The sequence below is a fragment of the Aethina tumida genome, chromosome 5 (genome assembly GCF_024364675.1).
Source record: "Aethina tumida isolate Nest 87 chromosome 5, icAetTumi1.1, whole genome shotgun sequence".
NCBI classification, from domain to species: domain Eukaryota; kingdom Metazoa; phylum Arthropoda; class Insecta; order Coleoptera; family Nitidulidae; genus Aethina; species Aethina tumida.
This window is the reverse complement of record NC_065439.1, coordinates 23348005-23360274: the sequence shown is the minus strand read 5'-3', so window position 1 is coordinate 23360274 and position 12270 is coordinate 23348005. Positions and strand designations below refer to the sequence as shown.

The 12270-nt window shown below is 31.0% G+C and overlaps 1 protein-coding gene across 1 annotated transcript; it reads left to right on the top strand.

Moving 5' to 3' along the window:
- The first annotated feature begins 132 nt into the window (after window positions 1-132).
- On the top strand, window positions 133-11559 carry LOC109594465 (sodium-dependent dopamine transporter). The gene is made up of 10 exons (XM_049967899.1): window positions 133-285; window positions 4371-4625; window positions 7402-7536; window positions 9000-9154; window positions 9208-9326; window positions 9379-9652; window positions 9703-9806; window positions 9856-10093; window positions 10147-10644; window positions 10700-11559. The coding sequence occupies exons 2-10, from the start codon at window positions 4424-4426 to the stop codon at window positions 10832-10834; spliced, it is 1860 nt and encodes a 619-aa protein (XP_049823856.1). The 5' UTR covers window positions 133-285; window positions 4371-4423; the 3' UTR covers window positions 10835-11559.
- The last annotated feature ends 711 nt before the right edge of the window (window positions 11560-12270 follow it).

The window sequence follows — 12270 nt, the reverse complement described above, 5'->3', positions numbered from 1 at the left end:
ATTAACAAAACAAAAAAATGCACGAAATATGTGACGCATGCGAGTGAAACATGGGAGAAAGAGCGAAGAGCAATGAGCGGGCACGGTTGTTGAAATCGTGCAGCATCAGCGGACGGGAGCGTCCAGTGGTTACGGTCGCATCATCCGAAGAACAACTTGGAGAATATCGCTGCCGCAACTGTTGGGAGATCGGTTTCTTCGGATGGGGCAAAGCGACACCAGTTTCGCCCTCATATACACACTGTGGCGTTAGACGGAGATGCTGATTACATCCAAGTATTGCTGGTATGTTTTATTAAAAAAATTTCAGAAATTGTTAAATAATAAATATCTCATTGTTAAGAAACTTAATTTTTATAAAATATTTTTAATTATTACCCAGAAATGAATAGTTTTACTAATATAATAAAATATAATGAATTTGAAAAAAATTATAAAATATGTAATATTTTTAATATTAACTTTTCATTAAGGAAGACTTTCTCTAATACATAAATTTAAAATTTATGGAAATTATTAAAAATTGTTTTAAAATTAAAAAAAAAGTGCAACATATTTTTGAAAAATTGTTTTTAATTTTTAATTATAAAAGTTTAATATTGATACAAGACTGTATTGAAATGAAGTCTTATATATTTTCTTGTTTTAAGGTGTATTTTTGTTATATATTTTCAGACGATGATAAATCAATTGTTCAGGAATATAATTCTTGATTAATAATTTTGCAAGTGTAAAGTTATCGATTTTAATGAATTTAATGAGTCAACGTTATGGAAAAGATAAAATGATTTTTTTTGTAATGTTCTGAGGTGTAAACCTTTACAAATTCTTTAGAACTTTATATTGTAAGGAATGCTCATATTAAATTAATTTTATAAAAAATATTTAGAAAAAATAATGAAAATTGTTATGTAATTGAAAAAATTTGATATATCTTGTAATTATGATAATTTATATTTTTATTTATATTTTACAGAAGATGTTTGTTTAGGGTTAAAAAATCACATTTTAGTACCTACTTAAATATTAAATACGTTTTTTTATATTTGATATAAATGATAATAATATGATAATAAATTGATAATAAATCAACTATAATATATAAAATAGTTTAAATTGAAAGTTACATAATGATTAATTGTATAAATGTGTATTTTTTATTATCAGCGGATTTATTGCATAAATTCATAAATGTATTTCAAATATAAAATATAAGTAACAAAAATTAAAAGAATTAAAATTCCAATTACAAATATTAAAATCTTGCGTTTTCTTGGTTTAAAAATATTTTTCTATTATATACTATATTTCAAGACTTAATAAATCAAATATTCAATAATACAAATATTAATTATTCGTACTCTAGTAACTTTAGCAATGCTAACTTATTTTAATGAATTTAATAAGTTAATCGTGTTGGAAAAGTCATAAAAAGATTTTTTTGTAATATTCTGAGGTTTAAAGCTCCTTTTCAAAGTTTACAAATTCTTTGGAACTTTATGCTACAAGGAATGCTTATATTAAAATAATTTTATAAAAAATATTTAGAAAGAATAATGGAAATTTTCATGCAATTGAAAAATTTTTATATTATATTTATGATAATTTATATATTATAAAAATAATAAAATTATAATTATATTTTACAATCACACTTTTTGTTAAAAATTAAAGCACCTTTTTAAATTTTTACATTGTGTCAATTTTTATTATTATGGCATTTATTGAATAAATACTCAGCATTATAAAATATAGTATTATTATTAGTATTATTAATATTAATAATTCTTATTTTAATAACTTTGCCAGTGTCAATTTATTGACTGAGGAATTTAATAAATTGATGTGTTAGAAACAACATAAAAACCTTTTTTGTAATGTTTTGAGGTTTAGAGCTTCGCTCCAAAGTTTACAAATTCTTAGAAACTTTATATTGTAAGGAATGTATTAATTAAAATAATTTTCTGTATGAAACTGTGAAAAAATCACATTTAGTGACCTATTTAAATTTAAAATATATGTTATAATACATAATTTAGTTTAAATTTAAAAAGATTATGTATTATTGATAAAATGTAAAAAATATATTATTCTTTATTATTAGAGAATATATTTCATCATATAAATGTATCCTAACATGTTTTCTTATTTTAAAATTTTTATTATATCTTTACTAGTATTTATTATATAACTATATCTGTATAAGACAAATGAATGAAAGCTCTTTAATATCTTAACATTAGACATATAAAAATAACAAATGTTTTGACTAAACTTGATCTGAATAAATGGAACTTTTATTTTTTTGTAGATAACTAAATTATTGTATCTTATTAATTAAAAATTCCAGTATTAATTTTTATTATAATGAATTTTTTTACATTAAAAATATTTTTTGATACTAAGTTAAATTAATTAACGTTTCTAAGATAATTTAAAACAATGAAAGTTTGTTCTTAAGTATAAAATGGAAACTAATAATAATAAATTTCTGGCATGTTGAATTTTATATTTATTTGGTACCAAATAAAAAAAAAATGTAAGAAAAATTTCTGTGTATTTTGCAATGCAAATAAACATGTTCGTATTTTCATCGTTCCAAAGAAACATTTAATTTTTTTGATCGCATTACAAACTTAAATGGAAAATCCACGAACAAAAGTTAGCTGCCTTTGTTGTGCCTTGTGGACGAGGCGCGTTTAATCTGGATACTTGTTCGTTGGACTTGTTTACATTTTCTCGAAAATGACTTTTTGGTAGGCATTAATCCGTTAATTCGCAACAATTTCGGCGTGGGACGCTGAAACTAGAACGCGACTAATCTAAGTAATTGTCAACTTCCCTTTTGTTAGTTTTCGAGTTTTTATATTTTTATGATGGAGCTCTCCGTCCGACTTATATAATGTATGTAAATGATCAGAAAAAATCACGGTTCATGCTCTGATTCCACCCCGTCGGGGCGGGAGCCACTTAAATTTAACTGCCACCGCCGTTTAAGCGCATTCATAAATTTTTTATTGGTCGCAAATCAATGTGTCCACCGCCGCGACCTAAGGTCGCCTCACGGCAAATTGCAACTGACAAATCAAATCAAAATCAAAACCGATATACCGGTACATAATTAATGGAATTTTATATGTGTGCGAAATAATAGGCGCGTGTGTCCGCTGTTGAATTGTGATTGAATCGCGGCTGATCGATTCGGTTCCCCGGTCATCGAGTGCAGGGTGTTAACATTTTTCGATGGCCCTTCAGTTATGCGGTGCACAAAGCGTTCCGGGACCTCTGCTCCGGACGTGTGTCACTAATGACGAGATTTGTTTTCATTGCCCCACAGGTCGAGAACACTTTCGTCCGCCACACGCATTCAACGACATGTGTATGTGTGTGTTTAAACATCACCAACGTTTTTTTTATATTTATAATATACGGGTTGTTACTGAAATAGGTGGTCAAAATTTAGGAACACCTGGAACACGACCAATAAAATTTTTATCTCAAATACATCCCCTCAAATTTAAATTTCAGAAATTTATTGTTTCAGTAAAGTAGTTTAGGGATTTCCTAAGTTTATTAAGCTTTTAATATACTTTGCACAATTTATAGATAAGTACTCTTCATTTCATTTTGATTATTATAGTAATTTTTGAGATATATTATAGATAATGGCAATACCCTCGAATTTTTTTCAAATATTAATAAATATCTAACAAAACCCACTAACAAACAAACACTTCTTACACAATAATTACCATTATATTCCATATAGTAAAATGAATCGTTAAAGCTAATAAATGATGATGTCCAAAATTCAGGCTTAAGGTAAACTAAGAATCGGTATCCTGCCATATTTTTAAAACTAATTCTTGGCGGTAAGTTTGAGCTTATTCTTAGAGATCCAAGCATCGTTTTATTGTATTTGTATACTGTAATTGGCGGACACAAGAACTGTCTGTCAAATTTGCCAGTGATTGTACTCGTGTGATATAATCGGTAAAATGGGGGTCCAAACTAGAAGAAGAGAAATAACGCTATTAGTAATTAAAAATGTACATAGGCAAGTTACTAACCACTTTATTAATTTCTAATGATAATTGAGCTTTTGTTCATACACAAGATGTTTATAGAATAGGTGGTGAAAATTTAGAGGCAGATGAGTCACATATAATAGATTGAAGAAAATCTAAATATAATCTTTCTCCTCTTGAAGAAAATAAGTCCTTCAAACATGTATAACATTATTATTTTCTGAATTACGTTAATTTTGAAAGGAATTTTTGATGATTAAATCATTGATGATTATTGAACACGTTCTACCTTGTATATTTTTGAACGTTGTAATTATTGGTGATTGAAATACTGTTTTACAGTGACGCCGGAGGCGGCCGAAGTGTGTCCAACTCGTCAATCAACGAATCGGCAGATGAACGCCACCACAGAGCCGGCTACTAAGGCCGTGCCGAGGCCAAAAACCATCATGGACCAGCACCAGGTCACCGTCACCAGCACCGACGACCGCGAGACGTGGAACAAGAAAGTGGACTTTCTGCTGTCCGTGATCGGGTTCGCCGTCGATCTGGCCAACGTCTGGCGTTTCCCCTATCTCTGTTACAAAAACGGCGGAGGTAAGAACATGGGTTCGAAACTTTTCGAGACCGCAAATCACTTTTGACTGATGGCAACTGTAAATAGTCGAAATGTTTGGTCAATGGTCGATCGTTATTGGTATTGGGAGTATCAATCTAATTTGTACAGGCCGATTTGTTCTGTCACCGACAGTCGGCACGTTATTTACTGCGTTCGACCGCAGCGATATTATGAGTTTAAAATCCGACAAATTAAATGCGGTTGTTCATGACATGCAATGTCCGGCTTGAGTCTTCTTCAACCCGCTGCCGACTTTGCTCATTTCCGTTTTCGCGATGCAAGTCAGCGAGCATGTAAAATTAATAAATCGAATTGAATGGGAGAAAAGGCAACTTCCATTGCCGTAATTACTTTCGTAGCTCCACAAAGCAGATCATCACTGGAAATCTTTGTCTTAAGGGAGCAGAGATTGATGGCACGGTTCCGTAAAAAGGGCCACTTTGATCCCCCTACAAGAACAATCGCTACGAACGGTAATCGAATTATTGCCATAGATTATATCGATGCGGAGTGGAGGAGCATCCAATTCAGTCGGCGACGGCACCTTTTTGTTCAGACGGTCGAATTAATTTCAGTTGAAAATTATATGGAATTATGGAACGCTATCGCTGAAAATAAATCTTAATTGGATGCATTAATTAATTAATACGGAAAAGTGTTTTTGATTCAATTGCAACATACTCTCTAAGGAATTTTTACTATAGACAATTTTAATTAACTGACGCCAAGGTTTACCTTTTATTCATAAATTTCATTTTTGGGATTATCTAGTTAATTAAATATGTTTTTATATACACAAGAGCTCGTTGATTTTATACATCATTTTTGAAATTTTTTAGCTAATTAAATATATTTTTATATTACTTATTGATTTTTAACATTTATTAAAAAACCAATTTAAAGAAAATTATAAAAATTTGAAAAAGAATTAATTTATAAATAAAACTTTATTAATTAATTTTTTAATTTAGTTTTAAATAAATTTTTGAAATATAGAAATATCTAAAGAAAAGATGAGATTTATAAATATTTTTTAATTATATATTTTAATTTGGTAACTATTTTATTAAAAAATTAATATTTGAATATTCTTTAAACATTATAATGTTTTTTAAATCAATAAATGTTACTGTTACAAATATTTGTATTCATATTGGTTTATCAATTTTTAAAATTTATCTTCATTTAATGTTGTTAAAATATGAATTTTTTCATAAAATTTTAGAAATTCAATTTAAAATAAATTTTAATATTCCTGATTAGACCAGATTTTGGTTTACATTATTAGTTAAGCTTTTAAATTAATTATAAATATATTTTTTAAATTACACACACATAGGAAAGATAAGGTTTATCAATATTTTTTAATTGAAAAAATTGTGAAGATTTCATTAAAAATTATATTGTAATATATATTGATTACAAAATAAATATTACTGTCAGAAATGTTAATATTTGTTAATTTATTTCATTTTATTCATTTATATAAATCTTTTTTAATATGATCTAGTTAATTAATGTTATTGATTTTTAAAATTTATCATCATTTAAAGTAGTTAAAAATATGAATTTTATTATAAAATGATATTAAAAAAAATTAAAATAAATTTTAATAATTCTGATTTTTTGAAAAAGGGAATTAATTATCTTAAGACCATAAGTTTAAATTTTGATTTATTTTATTAATACAGTTATTTTATTAGTTTGTTTTAAACACATTTTTGAAATTTTCACATATCTAAAGAAACGATGAAATTTTTTAATATTTTTTAATTAAAAAAAATTTTACTAAAAATATAATATGTGAAGATTCTTTAAAAATTTTACTGTCTAATGACTGACACAAATGTATCAATTTGTTTAATTTTATTTATTTTTTTAATAGAGGCACCTTGTTTTTTAAAATTGAATCGTATAATTTGAGATATATTTTTTAAATTTTTACTTATCTAATAAAGATGAGGTTTTTCAATATTTATAATTAGAAACAATTTTTATATGAGTTTAATTAAATTTTATAAAATGTGAATGAACCGTGAGTCCAGATTTTGATTTATTAATTATAATATTAATTTAACTAAATTTCTGATGTTTTTACATGTGTAAAGAAATAAGTTTGTGATTATTTTTAATACAATATTATATATATAAGTAATTTAATAATTAATAATTTTCTTTAAGATATTATGTTGTATTGTAGATTGTGTTAAAATTAAATAAATATAAATTTATGCATCAAAATTGACCGACTGAAAGTTTAATAATATGTCAATAATAAGAAAAGGTCTCCTTGCAATTTCAGTGGTTATTACATTTAAATTGAAAATTACATGAAATGTATTCAATTAAACATTTTCAGTTTACATAATATCCACTTTGTATGTCATGTTTTCGTCTCGTACAGACATACTGGTAGTAGCAATGATGATGACACAGCGACGACTAATGGCACGAAAATTGAATTAACCGATTATTTGAGATGGAAGGAAAACGGCGTGATTGGCACTTTGCATCGGTGCCACGCTCCTCTCGTCCTAATTAAGGACCGTCGTTTCGCACAAGAGCCGAACGGACACACTTAAACCTGCACCATCCCCCTCCATACTGTTATTAACACTTTTTCCCATTTAATTTCCTGCTCTATATCGCTTAGTTATAGGGGTTATTATATCGTAAGTTAGTTAAGTGTTTGCTTCAGAGGGTAATTGGGTATCAAACAAGTCAAGGTTGGATACTATGTTGTTTTTATTGCAGGTGCATTTTTGGTGCCATACTGTATAATGTTGGTGATTGGCGGGATTCCCCTGTTTTATATGGAACTGGCCTTGGGGCAGTTCAACAGGAAAGGTGCCATCACTTGTTGGGGACGACTTTGTCCACTGTTTAAAGGTTAGTATTGAAATGGAGTGTAAGTGTTTGCGCCTTTTTTATGGGGTAATTGAGTCCTTTTATTTAATAGAAAGGGGGCGGAAATGAAGGGCCCATAAAACGCTGTAAGAAATGTGAACATATAAAATCAGACTGGAGGGTGAAACAACAGGTGATAACTTTAAGACAGATAAAGTTTTGTAGTTTTTTTACTAAGATTGAAAATATAAAATTTATCACATCCTTATGAACCATTTTGTTTCGAGCTAAATTTTAGAAGAGTCCAAAAAATTCAACATTAAATTGACTGAAAATAAAAATAGATGAGGAATAAATGCGACGGGAATAAAAAACTCGTTTAAAGGAGCGAGGAGGAAATAAATGTCGGCGGCTTTGGGACTTGTTGCAACCGGGTCAATTCGGGTGGCGCTAAAATCCCAAAGTTAACCGAGCCACTCGTCTTCCACAATTATCCACTTTCAGACGGTCGGGGAGTTGCTAATCTGCGGAAACGGCCGTTCCGGAAGCCGGTGAACGGGTCGCGAATGCATTCATCCCTAAGTGCGTCTTTTGGCTGCCACAAAAGCCGCCGGTTTTTTTATCCCCCCGTCGTCGATGGTGGCGTGGAGGAAACGTACAGAAACTGGCTCGGATTTGCCTTGTTTTAATAAGATGGTGGCGGAGGAGATATACGACCCGGATTAGCCGGATCCGGTCTTTCAAAGTCGTATGACTTACATCGTCCAAATTGTCATTCGCTTTGATGGCGTCTAGCTTTTGTGCGGAATTTTGATGCACGGTTCCGAGACATTGTATGAACAATGTACCGAGTCAATACTCTCGGAAAGACTTACATGAAATCATTAAAATTAGTGTCACTTTTGCTAACGCGCATTTCATTTCTTTTGCTAAGCAATAAACCCTTCAATAATTGAAGAGTGTATTCAATCAATTTAAGACTTTCAGAGTTGATCGGATTATTGCTGTATGATCGTGACTTTTTAGAATGTCGACGAGTTAAAGGGCTATAAATTACGAAAACCTCTGCTTTACTTTGCCCATTTTATTCCCTTAAAATTAAAGAGGATTTTAAAGCTTAAAATATCTGGTCATTTTACTAAATCGATTTCGCATTCGAGACTTTATTATAAAGAATTTTACACCAAATTTAAAATTCAAATGGATTTGAATTGGCACTTTTGTATTACTCAACATTTCTCGTTAAACACGAATTGTACAAGTTGTTTAATGGGTTGAAATGGAAGGTTTAATCGACTGTTAACATACTCATCCATATGTGATTCAATTGAGATGTGGTTTTCGTTTAATCTGGGATTTAATTAAGCCTGCTAATTAGCCACATGTTGTTTCAATGTTTTAACAAATAAAAATAGAGTAAACATAATCATTCATCATTACTTATTTTTTTCAAAGGATCACTAGCTCTAGAACAACTTCCTAATTTAATTGAATTCTGTTTTTAGGTATAGGATATGCAGTGGTGTTAATAGCTTTCTACGTCGACTTCTACTACAATGTAATAATTGCATGGGCTTTAAGATTCTTCTTCGCATCCTTCACAGACATGTTGCCTTGGACTACTTGTGATAATCCTTGGAATACTCCTTTCTGCCGACCAGTAACTATAGTTCTAATCTTTGTAAAACCCACCATTAACTCATTTAATTTTAGTTCGAATTTCCAATCCAAAACTACACATCCATAGAAATGAATCGGACAGATTTGATGGTGAAAAGTCTTGGTGGAAGCAGTGATTCCAGGTTTGCCTCTGCTGCGTCTGAGTACTTCAAGTAGATATCATTAATTCTGATTTGATTCTATGTTAACGAACGTTCGTTTTAGTCGAGCCATTTTGGAGCTGCATCAAAGCAAAGGTCTGCACGATTTGGGTGCGATAAAATGGGACATGGCGCTGTGTCTGCTAGCCGTTTATATAATCTGCTACTTCTCACTATGGAAGGGTATTTCCACTTCAGGAAAAGTCGTCTGGTTCACTGCTTTATTTCCTTATGCTGTGCTATTGATTTTGCTAGTCCGGGGTATAACTTTGCCTGGCTCAGCTCAAGGAATCAAGTACTACCTCAGTCCAAACTTCAGTGCCATTGGATCAGCGGAGGTAAAACATACCAAAACACAATTTAAAATGCCTATAAACACTGATTGTAGGTGTGGGTTGATGCAGCAACGCAAGTCTTCTTTTCACTTGGGCCAGGATTTGGAGTACTTTTAGCCTATGCTTCATACAACAAGTACCACAACAACGTCTACAAGTACGTACCCAAATCAAATCGACGTCGAAACTTCAATAATTTTTTTCAGAGATGCCCTGCTGACCAGCGTAATCAACTCCGCGACGAGCTTCATAGCTGGATTCGTAATATTTTCAGTTTTGGGCTACATGGCACACGCCGCTGGACGACCTATCCAAGAAGTGGCCACTGAAGGTCCTGGATTGGTTTTTGTGGTGTACCCAGCTGCGATTGCTACGATGCCCGGCAGCATATTTTGGGCGCTCATTTTCTTCATGATGTTGCTCACACTTGGCTTGGACAGTTCTGTACGTTAACCTAATAAATAGACACCTCCCTCAGTTACAGTTGTGGGTTTTAGTTTGGAGGTTCAGAGGCGATCATCACAGCTTTGAGTGACGAGTTCCCAAAAATTGGCCGGCATCGAGAAGTCTTCGTCGCCTGCTTGTTCAGCCTGTACTTCTTGGTCGGTTTAGCATCTTGTTCCCAAGGCGGATTCTACTTCTTCCATTTGTTGGACCGATACGCTGCCGGCTACTCGATGTTGTTTGCAGTGTTCTTCGAAGCCATCGCCGTGTCCTGGATATACGGTACACAAAGATTCTGCGACGACATCAAGGACATGATTGGGTTCGCGCCTGGTTTATACTGGAGGTTTTGTTGGAAGTTTGCTGCACCTGTTTTCCTTCTTTTCATCATAGTCTACGGATTATTGGGTTACGAACCTTTGAGCTACGAGGATTACGTGTATCCAGCTTGGGCGAATATTTTAGGTTGGACAATAGCTGGCAGTTCGGTCATCATGATACCAGCCGTTGCTCTAATTAAGTTCTTGTCCACGTCGGGATCTTGTATGAAGGTAACTATTTACAGAATTTCTCACAAATGGTAAGCATTGATGATTGGCTTTTCAGAGACTGAAAATATTGACGACGCCGTGGAGGGACACCCAGTTGGGTACTCAGGTCAATGGAGTGGTGCAGTCTGAGAGCAACCAGGTTAGGCTGGCCTCCACAGACACACCTCTACAGTCTCCCGTCGAGGTTTGAGAGAAACAACGATTCATTCTTAAATTTAAAGAGTATTACGTCTGAAAATTTCTGTTGGAACAGCTCTTTCATGGAACTGTTCGAATGGGACTTTTTGTCTAGTTAGAATAGATATAAATATACAAAATTAGGAAGCCTTTAATAATCTTATGCCTATTTAGTAGAAAATTAACTTGTAAGGAGGAAAATGTGCGAAAATCTACGTAATCAGCCATAGTTAGGTCATTCTGTAAATGCTCTAGCTAATACCAGTTTTTTGGACACTTTTCACTTTCAGCAATTAGAAAAATATTAAATGTAGATATTAGAACATGTATTTATTAGCAATAAAGCTAAGAAATGTACTTAATAGTTTACATAGGTAAGATTTATATCGACCCTTTATAAACTAACTACATACGTGTATAGCATAAAATGTTTATTAGACTGTTATTTATTGTTACCAATTTAATTGTTGTAAAATTAGTGTAAAGTGTTAAATGTGAATATATTTTATACGTTTGTCATACTGAAAAACGTCCAAGCAGCCATTTGGATGTTTTTTATTTTAGTTGTAAGGGAATGTTTGATTTTATTTCAAAACAGCGCCAACATTATTCCTTGCTGACCAATTTATTCGTATTTTTAGATATATATATACAGGTGATTTGTTAGTACAAACAAACAGTTTATTCGTAACAGCCATTACGGATAAACTATCCAATAAACTAAATTTTTATAATAAACCCTCGTTTTATTTATCGTTATTGTTAGTAACTGTAATTCAAATTATCCACTTCAAAAGACGCGTCAAATACGATGTAACGATGTTGATTATTTTTCTTTCATAAGACAGAACTTGAGCTACTGATTGATAGATGGCGCAAACCACACAAATATATTTCTGTACAAATTAAAATATGATTATTGTTATAAAATATTGTACAAAATTTATGATAATTTTTAAAATTTATTTTAATCCATTACTTGGTGAATCTTATAATAATATTAATTCATAAAAGATAAATTATACCAAAAATTGAAATTTTTAAATATGATTTCGTAGATAAAATTCTCACATCTGCTAGAAAAATAGTAAGTAAAATTTTAATTGAATCTTAGTTATTAATGTGTTATTATTAATTTAGACATACTATTTATCTTTTAATCTTAACATATAAGCACATTGTTTATTACCTATTTAAAATTACATTCTTATCTGATTATTGAAATGATTTTTGTCTAAAATTTGTTAACCATATATTTTAGCTTATACGAATTAATGATTTAAATGAACAATGGTTATCACTAAAGATGTTAAGTATATGGGTTTTTGGTGTTTAATGTTGGTGAATTAAATGCTGTTCAATATTTAGAATGGGCCTAACAAAACCTGTCTTAAGATCTATCAAAATGTAATTAATCGCTCTCTATGGAAACAAGTCAAGTGATGTCTG